The sequence below is a fragment of the Astatotilapia calliptera genome, chromosome 10 (assembly GCF_900246225.1).
Source record: "Astatotilapia calliptera chromosome 10, fAstCal1.2, whole genome shotgun sequence".
NCBI lineage: Eukaryota > Metazoa > Chordata > Actinopteri > Cichliformes > Cichlidae > Astatotilapia > Astatotilapia calliptera.
The window spans coordinates 8,469,255-8,491,042 of record NC_039311.1 but is presented as its reverse complement, the minus strand read 5'-3'; the positions used below and the strand labels follow the sequence as shown (position 1 = coordinate 8,491,042).

Below are 21,788 nucleotides of genomic sequence, written 5' to 3'. Positions count from 1 at the left end.
AATGTGTTAACACGGATATTGTCAGTATTATATCAGAATCTGTTGTTGGCTGAAATCAAGACCAAAGTGATTTTTGATGTGTACACTTCTCATAACTGTCATGATTATTGATTCAAATAGTTTTCGGCCCTTGATGTCTTGCAGTTTGTGCGACCATATCGTTAGCTTCATAGCATAAGTGCCTAAGTCATTGGACTAAGTCCAATGACTTAGGCACTTATGCTATGAAGCTAACGATATGGAATGCTGGCGTACGAAATGTCACGACAACAGGTACACGCATATAAACAGGACTGTACATATACAGTATACAGTGTAATACTCAGGTTAAACACACAAACATTTTAAATCGCAGACTTGGTTGTTTTCTAATACTGAGAAATGCAGTGGTCACCTTTCTGAAGTATGTGTAGGTCTCACCTTTGTGTCTGCCATGTGAAAAAGGGAAATATAAAACAAGTTTTTTGTGTTGTGATGATCTGCAGTATTGTAATTCACACTGATTAGAAAGCATTGCTTTTATAGACTAATATACACGAAAATAGACTCTTTGGGTCTGTGGGCTCAAACAAAATGTAAGTCTTAATGACAAACTGTGTTTCTCTCCATAAATAAAGCAGAATTCTGTTCCAACTGTGTTTTATCTCTTTTTAATGAGGTGGTTGATTATAGAAACAACCGTGTTATTTATTTATTTCCTGTCCCGTTTGGCTCTTTTGCCATCAGAATTATTGTCTAAAGGCAAAGAAAGATGCCCAATGGATTTACTTTACCAAATTGACCATCCAGCCTTGCCGTAATGGTCCATTTGATTCACCTTTTATTGTTTATTTTATTTTCACTTGCTGAATACGGGACAGACTTGACTGGGGGAAAGAAGGGGAGAAAGAAAGAGGGAAAGAGAAACAGCTGAGAAGAGGGACGGGGGAGAAGGGCAAAAAACAAAAACCAACAGAATGGGCAGAAAAAAAGAAAAAGAAAATGCATATATCGATCACCTGGATCACCTGCTGAGAAAGAAAACAAGCAGAAGAGAACAAGAGTAATAGAATAAACAACATCACAATGATATATGGGAATATGACAGTAAATACTACTGAGTGACCAAGCCCCAGGCTGAGAGGCCGGGGGCACCCCACCTCCGAAGTGGCCCGAGCGAGCCCCAGGCTCCAGGCCCCGATAAGCGGCCGCCAAGGAGTGAGCTGGTGTGTACCTGGACGCCCATCCCCAGACACAAAGAACCACCAACGCACCGATGTCTGAGGGAGTCCGCCACCGGCAGGGGAAGTGGTGGTGGGGGGAGATAGGCCTCCAAACCTTGGAGGGCCTGAGATGTCCCCAGAGAGGTGGCGTCTGATACCCAACCTGACATATAGACACAGACATACAGGCACACACAGATACAAACATCCATTCCCACCCTCATGCTCTCATATGCACTTACTCCACACTCAACCAACGTGGAGACAGACATATTACCCATTCTCACCCTCTAGAAGGACGGGATACTGGATAGAGGTGGATGGATTGATTGTAGACACTGCTTTATATATGATAAATGGACAGGTTCTTATATAGCCCTTTTCTACTCGAGCACGCAAAAGGGCTTCATAAAACATGCCTCATGCTTCACACAAATGCTTTTTCTATAGCTAACATTCACAAATAGATGAATGCATCAGAGAGCAACTTGAGGTTCAGTACCTAGATAGGGATTAAACCATCAACCTCCGATTAGTAGATGAGCTGCTGTACCTCCTCAGCAACCTATAATACATAATATTTCATTTAATATAGACTTAGAATCAGGCAAAACCATCAGCTGAGGCGAAGAATGTAATGTTACATCATTTGTTTTGAATGTGTTATGGCAAACACGTGTTGATTTAAAATGTATTCTGAAAGTAGCAAAACCGTCCTACGTCATCACTGGAAGATATTTGTCAAAATTACTTTTCCCCTTTACCATTTATTTTAAAGTAATTATAGCCTAAATATACTTTGAGATTATCTTTTAAAAAATCAATTTGTACTTCTGTAAAATGATCCCACAGGCTGATGCTATAAACCACTCTGCTTATATACTGCAGCTGTGCATGTGCAACAGGTTACATGGCACATGCACACTCTCTGCTGGTGGAGCGGTGCAATAGCTAGAGCCATGCGCCACTGACACAAGTGCAGACTTTTATTATTTTATATGAAACAATTATAGAAACCTAAAAGGCCTCTTCAATTAAAACTGTCAAATACTATAATCTGTCTGTCTGAGAACTCCTGTCTCTGGCTCCTAACTTCTAATAAAGCACTTACTCCACTGCTCCTGTGAGACCTTTTCCAACTGCTGTCAGGTCTGCTGATGGATACTGTGCTGAGTGTACACGAAATGATAAATGGATATTTAGGTAGACTTCTTGGGATTAATATCAGCTATGAAAGAAACTACAAGTTGCAGACAAAAGTTATGGATTCATTCTGACAACATTTCTATGCTGCAACAAATACGGTGTATTTTATGCCCAAGAATATGATAATCTGTTTTTTTACTTTTAGATCATTGGAAACTCAATAGGGTTCGTTTATGACAAAAAGAGCATTCCTTGCACAATGTTAATGTTCAAAAACCACTTTTCAACAAGAAGAGTGGACATGTCCAAGAAACAGTCTGCTCTCATCTGCTAGATTGTGACAGCTGTACACGTGTGGTCTTGGAGCCGTCTTGCCTCTGATTTGAAAGCAGCATGCAGCTCATTCAGTGAGACTGTGGGTGGTCATCCACCATCATCAGAGATGAGTCAACATACAAACTCAGTGACATCTCCATGCTGCGCTTTCACTGAGAATATTCAAACACCAGCCTTTTTCAAAGATTCCTATGTCTAGTTATTTATATTTTCCTTTTTCCTTTTATGGCATGTGTAAAATTTGAATGCTGTTATCGCTACATACCATACGCATATGCAACTTTTTACTTTTACAGCATAGGCCCGAACAACGGTTAAGCACATCTTGACTTAAATCAAATAGGAGGTATCTTGAAGCGGGAATCTGTACTTTAATGGCTTGCAAAGATGAGGGGGGCGAGGGTGGGGGACGAAGGATGAGAAAAAACCTGCAACCCTGCAACCACCTCTAGATGTTGTTGACCACAAATTTTCAATCTGGGCTGAGAACTTTCATCCAGAGCATGTACAAAGCAGTGTAGAAACCTCTTTTAAGGTTCACGATGTTGGTTTACTGCACTGAGACAGTGTGCAGTTTCATGATTTAGGCGCTTTATGTGATGCATACTGAAAGAGGAGGCCTTAGAGTTTGTATTTCATCATATTGCATGCTGCACTTGTAAGTATGTCACTAAGTATTACAGTTTTATCCCCTGACAGAGCTAGATAAATTCCAGAGAACACAGAGTTTGAACAATTTATAGATTGGTGTTAAGTACCTTGACAATAAAAAATCATTCCTCTGAAAATGGTCAGGTACAAGGACTGCACTGAAAATGAATGGAAATGGAGCCAATGTCCAAAGAAAGGCTTTGAATGACCATCAGAAAGCCTGGAGAACTATGCCTCGAGACCAAGTTAAAAATTACAAGAAAGCCTAACTCCTTGGAAGCAAAATATTTAAAAAAAATGGGGGGGGGGTGGTTCAAGACTTTTGCACAGCACCGTATGCATTATTTATCCTATAGTAACCCAATTCTACAAAACTACATTAGTAAAACAACCACAACAGTTGAATTAAACAGTAATTCAAAAGCAGCCTTTTTATTTGTTAAGTCTGTGAACGATGTAGCATATCAGCCTGCAATTTTGCCATTAACGATGATGATTTTCTGGGAAATTATTTGAAATGCTTAAAATGTAGCCAATAGAGGCGGGGCAATCGATTGAAATATCGATAGTATCTATACTAAAGAATCGATACTAGTGCGATTGGATATATACTTCCTTTCTATCTTGTGCTTTGCTTCGTCCTGTACGTTCAGTATGTAGCCTACTGAATTTTATTAAATAAATAATTTTATGGGGAAATGGAAAAATATACCTCAAACATGAACTGTGAAAAATGCCTAAATCTTATTATGTTGAATGTCAACAAATTCAACCCTGATTTAAAATACACGTAAAGCTGAAATGCCTGTTTTGTTTTTGTATTAACAAATCATTGTGGAAAATCACAGGGGTTTAATGGTTATCAAAATGTTTTTAGAATTTGCAAATTGAATGTGATTCATCTGACACACTGCTCTCCACTACATAGGCGGAGTAGTAGCCCTTTATCGTCATAACATATACAACGAAATTATGGGTGCGCCACCCAACTACTGTGCAAAAAATATAAACAAACAAAACATGAAGATAAAAAGCAGACTGCGTCAACACCATCTCTCATAAGCTGCCTTTATAGATTAAAAGTATTGGTTACCAGCCTTTAGCACAGCGCTAGAGGCCGACGACGAATATATTGGACACTCTAACAGGCTTGTTTTAGATACTGACATGTTTGCTGGTACTTTCTGCCTTCTTGTATTCTCAAAGTATCCCAGCACACTGGTCGTCGTTTAAATAAAAGACTCATATAAAGAATGGTATTTAACGTGGCCTGTCTGCTAAAAGTGAGAGTGCTGGGAAACTTTTTTGACTGAGACAGTGAACCGCACGCAGCCATGATGATGCGACTACTGCAGGCGGAGTCTGCTGCTGGCCTGAACCTCTTTTTCACTCCGCTGTCCTGTCATCGGGTTGGGTGTGGTTTGCAGGGTACCGTTAGCAGGAAATCCAGCTCGAGTCCATTTTACTTTAAGGCGAAACAAAGGAAAAACACCCCCCACTCGCGTAGGGTCGAAAATAGCTCTTCGCAGTCCAACGGAAAAAAGTGAGGTTTTGTTTCCTCGAGACGGGAAAGCGTTTGGTTGGCGCCGTTGTTCTGATGGGAAAAAGTTTTCTCCTGGTTTAGCAAACTGCTCTTTTTATTTAATAACTTCATAGAAAGCCTGAGCCGGACGTGAAAGAAAAGAAAGATGCCGAAAACGGTAAGGCTGAAAAGTACATTTATGTTGTTATGTCAGAAGCTACTTTGCCTTTTCTGTCTCTTTTTCAGTACGCGATTTTAATTAGGTGTGGGTGTTTCGCGTTGTTATTCACTAACAACAGTAAGATAAACTAAAGTGCATGTCCGATGGGTTTTACCGTGTTTAAAAATCTTTCGCATCCTTTCAAACTCACCCGAGGATTACTGTGGTACTTTCCGTTAGGTGTGTGCGCGTGCGCGCTTCCTACCCTGTGTTCACTAAAATTAGCGCCTTAAATCAAATCATTCATTCAGGGTGGAAGCCGCGTGCTATTAAAATGCTCTAGAGTTGTATATTTAGGCTTAAATTATACTTTTTATACTGTTTTTCTGCGGAGGTGTATCCTGGACTAGCAGCGAGCTAGTCCTTCTCAGGCCTCCCTCTCAGTCAGCTCTTAAGGATTTGAACTGTCAGCCAGGCCAGCTGTTATGGTCAAAACAGGAGCAAATGGAGGCAAATCTGCAAACGGCTAGGAGGCAAAAGAGGAGACACAGAGAGCTTTTTTAATGCTACATTGCGAAGGTTATTAAATAAAGGCAAAAATAACTGCTCTTGAAATGAAGGAGCACTCACAGATTTGTGCTGGTACTGGTGGAGCTCTGAACAAAGAAAATAAGGGGGTCCAGACCTACAGCATTATAAAAGGCACAGCCCAATATTCCCGTGGATGCCTTTATCAGTGGACAAAAGAATTGAATGCGGTTTCAAACTCATCGGTTCTGCTCGGCTGGGTGAAGGTGTGTGGGGCTTTGACTCAGTGAAATGCTTTCTGAATGAAGAAGATAACAAAGAAGCTGCTGAATCTGTGTGCAGTCATTCTTCTTATCTGCACATTGTCCTGAGATACCCACGTGCACATTCTGAATGTAAAAGGGACATGATGCTACTAAAAGATTCACACATGACCAATGAGAAGGTGATCGGCATTATATAGCCTACAGAGTGATTCACATTTCACAGTGCAGATGCTGTAATTCATCGTAGTGCTATCATGTTTATCCCCAGATTGTGTGTCAGATTTTTATAAATAATAAACTATTATTTTACAGATTGGTTAATATAATACTGGATTAGTTTTATAGCTACTACCTGAGTATGATACCAAATTTATCACCTTTTACTAGTCATATATTATATTCAGGCCGGAAACATTCAATGTTACAAAGGAGAGAAAAAAAGCCTCCAAGTCTCGTACCTGCTTTCTTCCTACAGTATTGTTTCTGCTCGTACTTCCTTGATATTTTTCCAAGTTGTCAACCAGAAAAAAATGTCAAGCATCCTGGCATTAAAAAGCCTTCACTACCCTCTTCTTCCCCAGAGGAATTCGTCTAATATCAGCATGTTTTGTTTTGTTTTTTTCTTTTCTGCATGGAGGCATTTTTGGCACAACCAATCACTAGTTACTAGCATTTACTTAAATGGTATAATCAACACTTTCATTTATCAGGTGGTCAGGGAAGCAAAAATTACATTTAGTGTACCAGTATTGAAAATGTATCTAGTCACCTCCCAAAGACCCATTGTGAGGAAAAAATGTTTCTCTTGAGTCACTACATAACTATTGAATTTCAATTGTATATTAGCAAAAAAAAATCAAACATTTTTTTTAATGTTTTTTTTCTGCACTTACACTACTGATTATAACCCAAGTGCAGTTTGTAATAAATGTAGTTCAACTAAGAGCTTGCGTCCCACACAGACACAGATATTTGTCTTTGAAGTTGTTTCCTATAATGAATTGTTCACTTGCCATGCATTTTAGTCCATTGCTAAGTATCAGCGTCTGTCTGCAGAGTGCAGCTGGGATGTTGTTAACCTCAGCAAAACCAGAGCCGTGTTTAAAGTAGCTGCTTTTGCAGTCACCAGTGGGAACCTCAAACACCTCAAAAGCACCTAAATGATAGTTACTGTCAAATCAGAAGAACACATTTTTGTCATGCTGTCAGTTAGAAAAAAGTAAACCAGTTGTTGGTCAGGAAGAAGCAGCAACATTTTCTCAAAATAAACAGCAGATTGTGGGGTTTTTATATTCATTAATGAACAGCACGCGTTGTGCTGCCACTGCCAAAAGTATAATCATTGGAACTATAAGAAAATATATTCTATTCTATTTGTGTAGATGGAGTAAACCCTGTATGCACAGTAGCACAAAGGTGAACAGGTGCAATGGTTAAAACTCAGATGTGTGACACTCATCGGTTCATTTCCTTTCTCGTTAGCTAAAGGTGCTATGCAAAGATGCAACAGATGAGGAGCATTAAAAAAGGAAGTTAGATAAACTGATTCAGCAAATCAAGCAACTCTGTATCCAGCAAAAGTAAAAGTCATGTCCCCACCAAGCTGCCTCTGGGATTCATAGATCGTTTTAAATTACCTGTTTTTTTTAACCTAGTTTTTCAGACAGTTTATTTTTCCGGTGTTCAAGTTACATTTAATAAAGCTTAATGTCACTCAAAAGCAATAATTATTGCGAAGCTCAGCCTTTACAGGACTCCTTTTGGCAGTCCTTCAGTTTCCCTAGGAAGTCGTGTTATGACTCAAGGTTTCTGTACTTACATCAGTTCCTTTCTGGTAATTTCCTCGCCTGCAGCCTTATATGGACTTTCACATCACAGTCTGGCTGATCTCCTCCCTGCTTTCCTTCGCATGGTCTTCAGATACCATGCCCCACTTTAGATTGCACTACAGCAGTGCAAAACCCTTTCTCAGAATTTTTCTGCATGTCTGTTGTTGCCACAGTTTTTTTGTTGTTCTTAGTTCCTAATGCAGCTCTGTTATTACACTGATTTTGTTTATGTGCTGCTGTTACATGGAATTGCAGCTTTTTGTCTGCTTTATCAAGAAGGTAACAGTAGCTTAAAATTATTTTTTAAATAGGCTGTATTTTCAGAAGCACAAAACAATTATCAGCTTTATTGCTAGAATTTCACCCCATGTTGTTACAAAGCAAAGGATTTTCCCACTCATGCAACCCCATGACGGTTGGTTCACTTACTTTCCTACCTGTTTTTTTCAACGCTAGAACCATTTCAGAGCTGGTACACTTTTTCATGTTAACTCCTTAGACTCAAGAAATGCACATATGGGCAGCTGTTACCACATAAAAATTAAGCATAACTTACCATTTTAGCTCGAATTGCAGGAATGATGACAGATCTAGCTTTCTCCTTGGAATGATCACATTTTTAACAAGCGTGTCTATGGAGACGTGGCAAATGGAAAGACCTGGAAGTATGCAAGTAGCAGGAGATTAAATATGGGTCTGTGGTGCACATAGCAGAGCAGATTAACAGTGTAGAGGTAGAGCTGGTGGACAAACTGCAATCAAAAGTTCACTTTTTAAAGGTTTCTCTTTGAAAGCTGTGGCAAATATCAAAGATCTGAACGTAAGTACTTTGTTGCTGGTCATGTAGTGTTCTGATTTGACATCCTTAATACTGTATTTGTTGTTGCTTATGAGCTAGCATTGGTTCTCAATAGACCAGTTTGATCTTATGCTGATTATTTGGTTAGCTTTGCCTCAGCTGACAACTGATAATTTAGTTTATTTTAGAACCACCCTGCTGACCTGCTAATGTATTAGCTTATTTGGATCTACACAAAGACGGACAAATCATAATTCCACACAAGGTGAACAGGTAGCATAGCAGTTCTACTGTACAGTGGCAACTTTCAGGACTTAACATTAGTCATCTGAAAAGATGTCAGGAATGGAAAATTTGTACTGCACTTTGACACATATTAACACCTCCATGCTATTGCCTAATCTCTGCACGTCTACATGGCTCTAACAATGTGCCAGAGAATACCTGACAAAGAAGACAAGTATGCATAAAACATACTTTAATCAGTTGGTGCTTGGGATTTCTTATTATTGGATATTTTTTAGAGCAGACGGTAAATTCCATGATTGGCTCAGACAGATGTCACTCAGCAGTTTCACCAGAAGCAGCAAAACTAACAAGACTCTGTTCCAGTTTGCTTGCGCCGACATTTTAAAAATCAAATAAACAGTGGTCGTGGGAAACGGCTCTAAAAGACCCAAACTTGAGTGTGTTTGTGTGTGCGTGTTTGTACTCTCCCCTGGTTAGAAAGAAGAAACACGATCCTTTTTTTCGACCCTCCTCTTCCTGTGACAGAGTTTGAATTTCTTTCGTTTAATGCTAATACCCGTAAGCACACAGTAAACCCAAAATAACCAGAAAAGAAGACTTGGTGACATTAACAATGAAGATACCCTTAAGGTTGTAATGAGGATTCAATTTTAAACTTATAATGGAGCTAAATTATTTCCATTTTCCTGTTAACTAACTGCAAACTCTAGTCAGAGAGTCATATGCTTATCATCTTGCCCACAAGTTTTTTTTTTAATTTTCCACGCTTTGAGCGATAACATAACGAGATGTTAATTGTGAATCGCACAGGAAGTGGAAGTCATGACATTTTCGCACATTTTACCATGTCAAATGTTGCTTTAAACAACCTGAACTGTTAATGTTCCGTGTTCGTTGTAATAGAACCAGATTCAAAGCTTTTGTTCGTTCAGAATGAGCAATTGATCAATTCATATTAGCATATCTGATGGAAGTGAGAGCATTTATAGCCATTTGGTAAAACTAAAATGTCTCTCATGCTTGAGTAAAGAAGGAAAAAATGCATTTCACCTGAATGGATTGGAATCTGAATTGCACTCTGGTTGCCCCTGACATCCTCAGTTTATCTGTCAGATACACCAAACTGTAAATCGGGTTGCGGTGGAGCCAGCAGTAGCGTTTCTCTGGCAACCAAGAGGATGCTTTGTTAAGCAGTTGTTGACTTTAGATGCTGACATTGTGTGACTCTCATGCATGGCATGACTCAGATGTATGACTCAGAATTATCAATGTGCAGTTGCTATGGTTATTGGGGTAAACACTGAAAGAATGGCATGTTCTGATGCATGTTTCTCGTTGTTATAAATCAGTTGTAAAATAAGCCAGGCTTATCGTACACTCTGATAGTGACCTTCTTTAAAAACCCCTCCGCTCTTTCACGTCAAAGAACTGTTAGTCCAGAGCCTAGCTCATTCCTACTTGTTCCAGGAACCACTTAGGATTATCTTCTTTATCGTCTCAGCTTGTATTGGACAGATTGTAGTTGTGAGCAACACATGGAGATAACTCTTGTGTGGGAATGTAAGGCAGAAGTTGAATTCTGGCACGTCAGTGGGGCTGTATCTAAAGATTAAATTTACTGAAGCTCTCTTGTGACTTGAAACCTTACAGGGTTAAACTAGCTGGCACTTAGTTTTTTTTTTTCTTTAAAATAAGTAATTGCAGTTATTGCAAATAGGGCTGCCGCAAACGATTATTTTGATAGTCGACTAGTCACAGATTATTTTTGCGATTAGTCGACAAATCAGATCATGCATCCGTTGGACGTAAAATGTACAGTTTATTGCACCAGCATGCATCTGCTCTTAAATAACTATCATTAGCTTACAGCTTTAAGTGTTTAAGGTATGTGCTAACTAAAAATAAAGGCAAGATGATCATTTATTAAATTTGAATGAAATCTGCAGATTGTTTCGGTGAAGTTTAATAAACTCAGCCATCTGCTCCTTGCTATCTAAAATATAACAGAACACCGGAGTATATTCTGGAGAATCTCACACTTCTGATAATCAATAATATACGGAGCCCCGCAGGGGACATGGGAGGGAAAAAAAATTAGGGAGAAAAAAAAAAATTAAGACTGACTTTTGTGAGATCTCGCAAAACAAACTCGGGATCTCGCAAAAGTATTGCGAGATCTCGCAAAAGCTTTAGCCGCATTCTTCGGAGGCCGCCAGCTCGAAGCCGACCGGGAGGTCGAGGCACGATGTGCCGGGAAAGCGGTGTTCCTCCCGGCTGTAGTAGGTCTCGACCTCCCGTTAGCTTCGAGCTAGTGGGTGTCAGATCTCCAAAAACGTCGGAGCACTTTTGCAAATATGTGATGTCTTGTAAACCGAGCAGGTATCTGACGTTTACACAACTACATTCACGCCTCAAAATATCTTAAAAGTGTATTTTGTGACCCAGAAAGAGTAATATTACAACTAAGTAGCTGCCGCCATTGTTAGAATTCAACTTTCGCGAGAAAGTTTGTTTTGCGAGATCCCGAGTTTGTTTTGCGAGATCTCGCAAAAGTTTTGCGAGATCCCGAGTTTGTTTTGCGAGATCTCGCAAAAGTTTTGCGAGATCCCGAGTTTGTTTTGCGAGATCTCGCAAAAGTTCGTCTTAATTTTTTTTTCTCCCTAATTTTTTTTTTTCCTCCCATGTCCCCTGCGGGGCTCCGTAATAATACAAAAAAAAGCCAAACAATAACATTTTTAAGTTATCTAAGTGACTTATATATCATGTTTAACCTGAGTAGTGAAAGAGGGCGTTGCGTTTGAAAACGATTTGCCCGGAGTCCGGTGTTCTCACCGGCTCTAGTGAGCCTTGCCCCCGGCTAGCTATCCAGCTGGTGGGTAACAGACGTCTCCGAAAACGTCGGAGCGCTTTTCAAAATATGTGGTGTCTTGATAAACTGAGCAGATATTTGAAGTTTACACAGTTACATTCTCGCCCGAAAACATGTTAAACGTTTATTTTGTGACCCAGAAAGAGTAATATTAAAACGAACTATCTGTCGCCATTGTTGGAAACTGAGCAGGGCCGCGCTATGAATTCTGGGACATAGCTTCTTCTTCTTCTTCTTCTTCGGGGTTTAACTGCAGCTGGCATCCTTGTACATGCAGTGCTGCCATCTTCTGTTTCAGTCCGTTATTACACTCTTAAATCCTACTACTTATTCCTGCGTCTTTTGCGATCTTACAAAGCTTCAAACGAGGCGTCAACTATTAAATTAGCTGTCGACGATTTTGATAGTCGACGTAATCGTGACTAGTTGACTAATCGTGGCAGCCCTAATTGCAGCAAATGCTCTCCGGTGACCTCTGTTTCTGCTGGTTTAGTAACATGTTTGTTAAATCGAAATTGAATATACAGAGGGGATTTAAAAAAGATTTTGCTAAGGAAGCTTGATGAACCTAGAAAAATTAGTGACAGACTGCTTGCATCACTGTGTCTTCACTCAATATTTAACACCACGTTTAATTTAGTTTTCATCAGTTTTGCTTCCTCTTACTGACAAGGCAACCCAGATGTTTGGCCCCAGTTAACTTTCAGGTTAACTGCTCATCACCCCATTGCCATTCAGTGGCTGTACAATTGTAAGACACGTGCACACTTTTTACTTATGATAGTTGCGTCCTTTTTTTTTTTTATTCTTTGTGGTTAGTGCAGCTTTCTGTATTCAGTAAGCCCAACAGCTCTCACCTGCTACGTGCGTTTTCAGCATTATAGTTAGCTTGGTACAGTTTGAACAAACATGCCATTAAGATGAAATTAGTGAAAAAATTGCAGACTTTTAGGATTACCGTGACATTTCTGATAACTAAATTATATTCAGCCTCAATCAAACTCATTATTTGCTCACAAAAGTGAATGTTAGACCCACTAAACATCACAATGTTGGCATTGTCACCCTTAGCATATGTGTATCCTGATAATTCTTTGTTAAATAACTAATATTGTGTTGTGAGTCCAGCATGGCTTGAACAGTTGTTGGTAAGTCAAGGCATTAGACCTTTGATTTGAGTCTGGAAAAGAATTATTTTTGTAGCATTCAGCTGTGGTATTACATTAAAACAAATATAAATAAAATAACACAGATTAACTCATACGTTTCAGACAGTCAGTGAAGTGGCAGATTGTTATAAGCAGCTTCACATGACATACAGTAAAGCTTTAAACAAGTCAGTCATCAAATACACCCATGTGACAAAATCGGTCACAGATGTGTTTCTCAATGTGAAATGTACGAGTTTGGGATTTTATTCTTGCAGTATCGCTTTGGTGCGATTAAAAAAAGAGCTAAGAGAAAGTCATGGAAACATGGCACGTGGGCCATAACAGGGTGTTTTTCAGCATGTGCTAATAATAGTGTGTTAAGTGTTTTTGAGCCCTGGCCATGAGAGACACACCCTAACTAGGCAGAAAATGTATAAGCGTAGTTCCCTTTTCTTGCAAGATTAACTATTTTGATTCAGGAAATGAAACTGCTTAGACACCATCAGGGTGGCCACAAACTGAACTCTTATCTGCTCAAATATAAAAAAGTGTATCGCCTAAAGTTCATAACTGGAAGCTTAACAACTCCTGTGTATAGACGATTCTAGACTGCAGTGTTGGCATTCAGAGTGGGCCCAGATTTAAGGTTTCTCCTCAGCTCTTAACTGCCTGGGATGGCAGGAAGTGACAGTGGGGCAAGTGTCCTGAGCAGTAAATAGGGTCCTGCTGACATGGATGGGAAAGAACGCAACTCTAATCAACCCCGCAACTAGGAAATAATACATACCATTGTTGTTCAGGGCAGGCGTGGGCCTCTGCCTGCACAGTTATTTCCCAATAGACATGCATGCTGGTGTTTCTTTTTTCTTTTTCTTTTTTTCCTAGTCTCTAAGAGGGCACAATAAATGAGGGATTCCTGCACAGCCTACTGAGTACATACTTTTTTCTTTTTCTTTTCTTGCCACCTTCTGAGCAAGCTTTTCCAAAGAAAAGGTTAAATAAATGTGTTCAACTTCAGACATGATTTTGTAAGACACAGATATAACAATTTGTCTAACTAAGGCGTGCCTCGTTTACTGAATAACCCAGGGTAGCAAAGTGTGATACCTGAAAAAGAGATCGAGCTAAAGTTCTGTCTACAAACCGATCTTGTTAAATCCTGCTACACCAGACAGGTTGTCTGATGCATGACAGGATGTGCACATCTCTCATGAGAGCTCAGTGTTTAACAGTCATGCCTCACAGGGCCCGACCACCAAAGGATGTGGTTACTTCCTGTAGATAAGTTCTTGACTGAGACAGAGCCAGATTGGTACATTCGTCGTAACCCTGAGATGCAGTCTTTTCTAAATTTCAGAATAAAATAGTAAAAAGGTAATTGGACTGCAGTGTTACTTTGTTCTCCAGCAGGACTGGGAGATGTGTGCACACTTTTATTGCAGGCACATTTAATGAATTCTACAAGAGTGCCACACATTTTGAGATGCTACACTTGTTAAAGATGGTCGCCATTAAATGGTTTGCATAGAATGACACAGTTTTTAATGCACGAGAGCTTATATATTGCATAGAGTTTGCTTTTTATTGTTCGGTAAAGACCGTATATTAACACAGAGGGGTTTCTAAATCAAATGAGCGAGTACCTTTTGACAGTGGGAAGGAAAAACTCGCTTTTAACAGGAAGAAGGCTCCAGCAGATCCAGGCTCAGGCAGGGGCAGCTGTCTGCCACGACCTGTTGGGAGTGAGGGGAGGGAGACAGGTTAATAATAACTAATGATTAAATGCAGAGTCTCATAATGTTTAAGAGAAGAACAGAAGATCTAGTTTTGTCTATTCTCTATTTACCAAGAAATGATATGGTACAATCATTTCAATGATACAATGATAGTACAATGATACTCAAAATACTGTCTTTTTTTATTTGCATATTTGAAAAAGTTTTTTTTCCTTTCCTCTGTTCCTCAGATTAGCGTAAGAGTCACCACTATGGATGCCGAACTGGAGTTCGCCATTCAGCCCAATACAACAGGAAAGCAACTCTTTGACCAGGTATGAGAAACTGTTTCCTCTAGCCAGCACTTAAGTTACCATTAAACATAAATGATGACTCTTTGATGAGTACTGTGGTGGGGTTTAGTACTCCTATTTCTGGAAAATGCCGGGAGATTATTATATATTATTATTATATATTATTTTCATGGCTATTAATTTTTTTTATTTTTGGCTGATGATAAAAACAATACATTTGAAATTAGGAAAGCAGTAAATCTTTGTGGCTGAAACCCCTTAAATAACAGAATAAAACAAGGGAATTATATTTCATATTTTTATTTTTGTTGCTGTTTTTATTTAAAGGTTGTGAAAACCATCGGCCTACGAGAGGTTTGGTACTTTGGACTCCAGTACCAGGACACAAAGGGTTTCTCTACTTGGCTGAAGCTCAATAAGAAGGTGAGCTCCTCAGTACTCAGTACACTTCATTCACTGGGCCGTCTTTTTTCAAGCATGAACTGCGCTTTTTGATCTCGAGTCCACAAACAGAAGCATAACCTCTACCCTCTCACCCGTGTCGGATCATATTTTAGGTAACAGCCCAGGATGTGAGGAAGGAAAGCCCGCTGCTGTTTAAGTTCCGTGCCAAGTTCTTCCCCGAGGATGTCTCAGAGGAGTTAATCCAGGATGCCACACAGCGGCTATTCTTCCTGCAGGTAAAGGAGGGAATCTTAAATGATGACATCTACTGCCCTCCAGAGACAGCGGTCCTTCTGGCCTCCTACGCGGTGCAGGCCAAGTATGCTGACTACAATAAGGAAGTCCACAAACCAGGCTATTTGAGCAGTGAACACCTGCTTCCGCAAAGGTAACGTGGGCTTTATTGCCACTTCAATATGCAGGTTCACGTGAAACATTCCTGACATGTTTCTTTGACACTTGGGCCTCTCATGTTCTCAGAGTCCTGGATCAGCACAAGCTCAACAAGGAACAGTGGGAAGAGAGGATTCAAGTGTGGCATGAAGAGCACAAGGGCATGATGAGGTGATCAGCGACACACGTGTTCCCCAGCACACACACAAACACGTGAAAGAGAGGACGGTTGCCTAAAATATGGATATTTGTGAAATTATTGCATCTCTGGGGATGTGAAAATGTGTAGCTTAAACTTTCCATTATCATTGTGCACACTTATTTTTTCTGCCACTTGACTACAATGTAGTCTTCAGTGACTACATTAGGGTAGCCACAGCTTATATACACACTTCATAACCTACTAAAACATAAGACTGTTGAGGAAGTTATTCCTAGTTGAATTACCTTGTTGTTCTCTGTTGCTACAGTTTCTTCCCTCTTCTGTCATTTCCGTGAATTTGAGATAGAGCTAACTGAGAGTGTGTTACCACGGCCTTTGTGTTGACTCACAGGTGCTCTGAAAGTTTGTTACTGGCCTTGAGTCACTGCAGTTTGTTGATCTGAGTACTGTTTGTGCCACTGACATTTTTAGTATATGCTTTATTGAAGACAGTAGTGAATGTCCTTTATTGGCTTCCATATGTGTTTCATCAGTCAGGTTAGCTTGTCGTAGATAAACAGTAAACACAGCCTAGATTCATTATATGTTTCTCCAGTTGCTCTGTTGATCAGTTAAGTTTCATAGTTCAGGTAAGGTTAAAAAAGAGGTATAACCCGCTCAACCACACATCCTGAAAGCTCTGCATTTGAGCTTTGGCCTCTGCAGCCGGTTAGAACAGTGCAAACAGCACGCCACGCTCTGACTGTGAATTCTTCTTTTAGCAAAAGTTAAAGACGTCTTATTTGTTCACAGAGAGGAATCCATGATGGAGTATCTGAAAATTGCTCAGGACCTCGAGATGTACGGAGTCAATTACTTCAACATCAAAAATAAGAAGGGAACAGAGCTGTGGTTGGGAGTGGATGCTTTGGGTCTCAACATTTATGAACAAAATGATAAGTAAGTGTTTCCACAGAAGGGTTTGTGTTTCGCAAAAGGTACACTGTGCAGTGCTGACCAAGCATTTTTGTTCTCTTACAGAATGACGCCCAAAATTGGATTTCCATGGAGTGAAATAAGAAACATTTCCTTCAATGACAAGAAGTTTGTCATCAAACCAATTGACAAGAAAGCACCTGTATGTTAACATAATGTTATGTTATTTATATTTAAGAATAATATTAATGTAACAATAAGACATTTTAAATGTCTCAAATGTTTCCATTGCAGGACTTTGTATTCTATGCTCCAAGGCTGCGCATCAACAAGCGTATTCTGGCTCTGTGCATGGGTAACCATGAGCTCTACATGCGCCGCCGCAAGCCCGACACTATTGAAGTGCAACAGATGAAGGCGCAGGCTCGGGAGGAGAAGAATCTCAAGAAGATGGAGAGGTAGGACCGAAATGGAACCAAACAAAAAAACCTACAAATATTTTACACATGGATTGTGTGAGTTCTGTTCCAAAGATGCAATAATAAATGCAGTCTGTTATAGGATATTGTAACAGTTATAGAAAGATTACTAGCTTTATTTTCAAATACTAAATAAAATGGGGTGATTATCTGCTCTGCTTTTGAAACATTTCCGTACAATCATCCTGTAACGATTTCGTTTTCATTAGAGCTGTGCTGGAAAATGAAAAGAAGAAAAGAGAACTTGCAGAGAAGGAAAAGGAAAAGATCGAAAAGGAGAAGGAGGAATTGATGGAGAGGTTAAAGCGGATCGAGGAGCAGACGAGAAAAGCTCAGCAAGGTGGGGAAGCTGTGAGAGTTCAAGAAAAGCTGCCTGTAATGAATGATGACAATGTTTTCCTCACATGATGTTTACCCTTAATTCTTGTGTGTGTGTGTCCACAGAGCTGGAGGAGCAAACGCAGAGGGCTCTGGAGTTGGAGCAGGAAAGGAAGCGTGCTCAGGAGGAGGCTGAACGCCTGGAGAGTGATCTTAAGAGTGCTGAGGATGCCAAGATGGCGCTGCTGCAGCAGTCAGAGAACCAGATGAAGAACCAGGAGCACCTGGTTAGTGTGTTAGCCAGTGTGATTAGACACTGACACTTAAAAAACTGCAATAATGTGTGTACTGATGCTTCAAATATGATGTTCTTTTAGGCCACAGAGCTGGCTGACCTGACTTCCAAGATTTCCCTGCTGGAGGATGCCAAGAAGAAAAAGGAAGAAGAAGCATTAGAGTGGCAGCAGAAGGTGTGGCTTGACTTTTCCGTAGTTTGCTATTCAAAACTGATAACATAAAAATATGCCAATAGTGGAAATGCTGTCTATATAGAAAACACGTTAACAGATATTTGCATATGCAGTTGCAGAACTCAGTTTGTTCTTCCTGGTTTTCTAGTTAAAACAAAAAACAAAAAAAAGGAAACTTGTGCTTTACTGCCATCTTGTGGTGAGAACTGATCTTTTGTGGTTCTGTAACTAGGATACTATGAAGACAGAAAAATATTATTTTAGTAATTTTGGAAATGTAATTGGAAAAGCAAAAAAAACGGATGGACAAAAAGTGAAAGGAAGAAGAAAAGATTCAACTGTTAGACTTAAAAGCCTTTTTGTTCATTGATAATCGAAGTCAGTGTAACTATGGCAGGAAGAAGTTAATCAGAGTTGTGCTGGTCACATTGCCCCTCCTCTGTGACATAGTCAGGACAGGCATTCCTGGGGTCTTTTTGTTGTGTGGGTTTGGGGGAGGGTTAAACTCTCCCAGCCTGCCTCTTGTCTTTTTTGGTAAAAAAAAATCCTGCGGTGCCAGCCCTTTCTTTTTTTTCTTTTTCTTTTTTTTAGCCCATGTGACTCATGGTGTTTGTAGTGATGATGGATGTCTTTGTGTGAGGGAAATCCTGTTCACCCTTTTTAAACCATTGTGATTTTCTGCCTTGTAAAAACCAGTTGTGCAAACTGGTGGTTTCAGTATTGTGTGAATTTTTGGAAAAAATAGTAGTTGAAATTCCAGTCTTACTCATAGCTAGTTTTTGACTCATAGCGCCTCGGGTAAGAAGCACTCGGTTTTATATTGAATTTCCTGAAGGGATTTCCTAATAAAAATATCCAAGATATATAGCTTGGGTGGAGAGAAACCAAAACAGGAAACCAAGAGCCTGGCTATGGGTCATGTAGCATAGGTCTGCCTGTGCATTTCTCCTCTACTGCATGCTGTAGGAAAAATGGCAATACAGAAATATCAGTTAAGCTCCCCCCACTTTTGTCATTTTCATTAGACATTAAATAAGGGTAATTTCTAAAACACCTCACTTTTATTTCTACATTTGCTCAGGCTACAACAGTGCAGGAGGACCTGGAAAAGACCAAAGAAGAGCTTAAAAACAAAGTGATGGTACCTCAGGAGCCCCTAAACGCAGAGAACGAGCATGATGAGAATGATGAGAGCAGCGCCGAAGCCAGCGCCGAGTTAACAGGTGCTGCCACGTACAAGGACCGCAGCGAGGAGGAGAGAATGACTGAAGCTGAGAAGAACGAACGCTTACAGAAACATCTACTTGTAAGTCCTTGGAATTTTTTTAATAAACATTAAAACAATACAAATAATAAAGTGACAAAGTAAACGTTGTTCAAATAAAGTTGGTAGGCTGCCACTGTTTTTTGTCACGTTTCACTCTGGGACTGTAAGAGAAACATGACACACAAATTATTATATTTTCCTGTTAATGTAGAACATTTGGAAGCCAAGTTAGCTTTTACACTGTTTAATGCTTCAGTTTTGTTGAAATGGGAGCTTTACTGGCCTCTTGAACTTCCTCCCAAAGTGCTGTTCGGTGTTGTGAATGCCAAATACTTCAGCTGCTAGTGTGGGGAGGGGCTGCGTGCCTGCTTGTCTGTATTTGTGAAGCATTAAAGGGAAAGCAGTACTGTGTGAAGTTGTGTGTCAGATTGAGAAGGCGAAGCCAACACTTTTGGTACTGATACTGTTGCAAATGAGTATTTAATCCAGTATTTTCTAGTATTGATTAGTATCTAAGTATTTTTTTGGTTGTTTCTTTGACTACTGTTGACACAATTTTAAGTAGCTTTAGTCAACTAAAAATAAAGAATGCGCATAATTAAGTCATGCTACTAAAGCAGTCAGATGACTGTATGTAGATACGATACGTGTATGTGTCATACAGCTTCATTATTACAGTCAGATGTAAAGATTTCATACATTTTTACCCTTAAAAATCGTGATTCAAATAGATTCAAACCAGTTTGTCATGCACAGCAGTCTTCCCAGGGTGGTCTGCTGTTTTTGAATGTTCAGTCAAAGTCCGCTTCTGACCACAGTGGTTCTGCATTTTATCGTGGAGTTGTAAACTTGTGAACTTGAGAATAAACATCAACTTCTGTAGAACCCAGAAAAAAGGAGCAAGGAAGGAAGTCCACAGTGTCGGAGCCTGAAGGTATCAGAGCAGGAGGGAAACTAGTAGCATGCTTCTCATTATTTTTAACTTTGATGGGGTTGAGCACTGGGAATTTGGTCACTCAGGGTCTGACAGATGCTGATTTCTACCATAACAATCTGAGATGTCTGTGGGAGCATCTTTAGAGAAATGCACTCATGGTTGCACTGTCTGATGGTGCCACAAGGCAAAAACAGGGATCAAAATATGCTGACAGAGGTGGCCTGCAGAAGGAAATGGGAGGATATAAATCAAATATAATTCTTTTTGATATTGTATTGGCAAAGTGAAGGAACATTATGATTACATCTCGTAAGAACACACAGTCAGCTAGGGATTCTTGTTTTAAAGTAGAATAATGAAGTTGATCCAGGTAAGAGTAATCCCCTCATTTAAGTCTGAATCCCTTTGAAAAACAGGTTTTAAAAAGCAGAAATAAGTGAGTAGAATGTCAATTTTGAGCCAATTAAGTGACTTACTGGTTGATGCAAGAACATGGGTAAAACACCATGACATTACACAACGAGTCGCACATGTTAACTGTAATTTTATAATACTTGTACCCTTCTTTCCAGGCTTTAAGCTCAGAGCTGGCCAACGCCCGGGATGAGAGCAAGAAAACGGCAAATGACATCATTCATGCAGACAACATGCGAGCAGGACGTGACAAGTACAAGACCCTCAGGCAGATCCGGTCAGGAAACACCAAACAGCGTATCGATGAGTTTGAATGCATGTGATGTCTGCATTCACCAACGCAAAAGCCCACAGAGCTGGGCCTTTCTGCCTGGACTGCAGTCCTGCCTCACTTTAGCTGTTTTCTCTGTACCCAAATAAAGTCAGATCCACCAAATGACGTTGCTGCAAAAGCACAGCATGTTGTACAAATGTGGATCTGGAAGGTTCTGTTTGTTACCATTTCTTACTTTGAATTTTAGACAAGTCACTGGTTGAAAAGGGACATACTGTATTTTATTAGTACATTCCTCACTAGGGGTATGTGTAGCATATTAGTAACGGGCTCACGCCTCATTTCATGACACATTGAGCAAGCAACTTTTAGTTTGTTTTATCTCTTTCACATTTTTATATCATCATTTCTAAATAAAAGCTGTAGAAATCCATTTAATTTTGTGCCATTCACAAATCCAAATTGTGCCATAAGCCATTTGCACTTGATTCTTTACAGCAAGCTGGATATTTTTAATTTTTTTTTAGAAAAATAATGCTTTTCTGCAGTTTAAAATTAATTGCACTGCAATCTATACGAGCAAATGCAAATAATATAAATAAATTGTTTGTATGGAACAAAAAAACAGCAGCAGTATTATTAATATTTTCTATTATTATTATTATTTTGAAAATTCAGTTTATTTACTAATTTTACTGCGCTCAGAATCATCCAGCAGTTAAAAGTCACAGTATTTACAGCCTACTGGCAATGTGATATGAAGGATCTAAGGATTTTTGTCTTTTTTTTTTTTTGCATTTTCAGTTCTACACTTTCAGCTGTGTGGCTGAAAGTGTAGAACTTGCTGTTGAAGCTTAAGCAAACAAATGTCTAACTGTGCCTAGAGACGGAATAAACTTGGTATGTCATTTGCAAATCTCATATGTTGTAACAATCCAGTTGTTTGAAGAATCCAAATTTAGTTTAATGTATACGCT

General features: G+C 39.6%; 1 protein-coding gene across 2 annotated transcripts; it reads left to right on the top strand.

Annotated features, from left to right (window-relative positions):
- Positions 1-4,666: 4,666 nt before the first annotated feature.
- LOC113030454 (moesin) lies at positions 4,667-21,026 on the top strand. 2 transcript variants are annotated; one of them, XM_026181928.1, is made up of 13 exons: positions 4,667-5,035; positions 14,675-14,758; positions 15,065-15,160; positions 15,295-15,569; positions 15,662-15,745; positions 16,530-16,676; positions 16,758-16,854; positions 16,947-17,110; positions 17,341-17,471; positions 17,576-17,736; positions 17,827-17,919; positions 19,001-19,225; positions 20,696-21,026. In XM_026181928.1, the coding sequence occupies exons 1-13, from the start codon at positions 5,024-5,026 to the stop codon at positions 20,858-20,860; spliced, it is 1,734 nt and encodes a 577-aa protein (XP_026037713.1). In that variant the 5' UTR covers positions 4,667-5,023; the 3' UTR covers positions 20,861-21,026. The 2 variants fall into 2 exon arrangements, with proteins under 2 accessions (XP_026037713.1, XP_026037714.1); XM_026181929.1 differs by lacking the exons at positions 4,667-5,035; positions 15,065-15,160; positions 15,295-15,569 and having other exon boundaries at positions 14,700-14,758.
- The last annotated feature ends 762 nt before the right edge of the window (positions 21,027-21,788 follow it).

Excerpts from the sequence above, each read along its gene's own strand:
- LOC113030454 (XM_026181928.1), top strand. Across the intron at positions 16,855-16,946 it reads CAATTGACAAGAAAGCACCT|GACTTTGTATTCTATGCTCC; the intron begins GTATGTTAACAT and ends TTTCCATTGCAG. Across the intron at positions 17,737-17,826 it reads TGAAGAACCAGGAGCACCTG|GCCACAGAGCTGGCTGACCT; the intron begins GTTAGTGTGTTA and ends ATGTTCTTTTAG.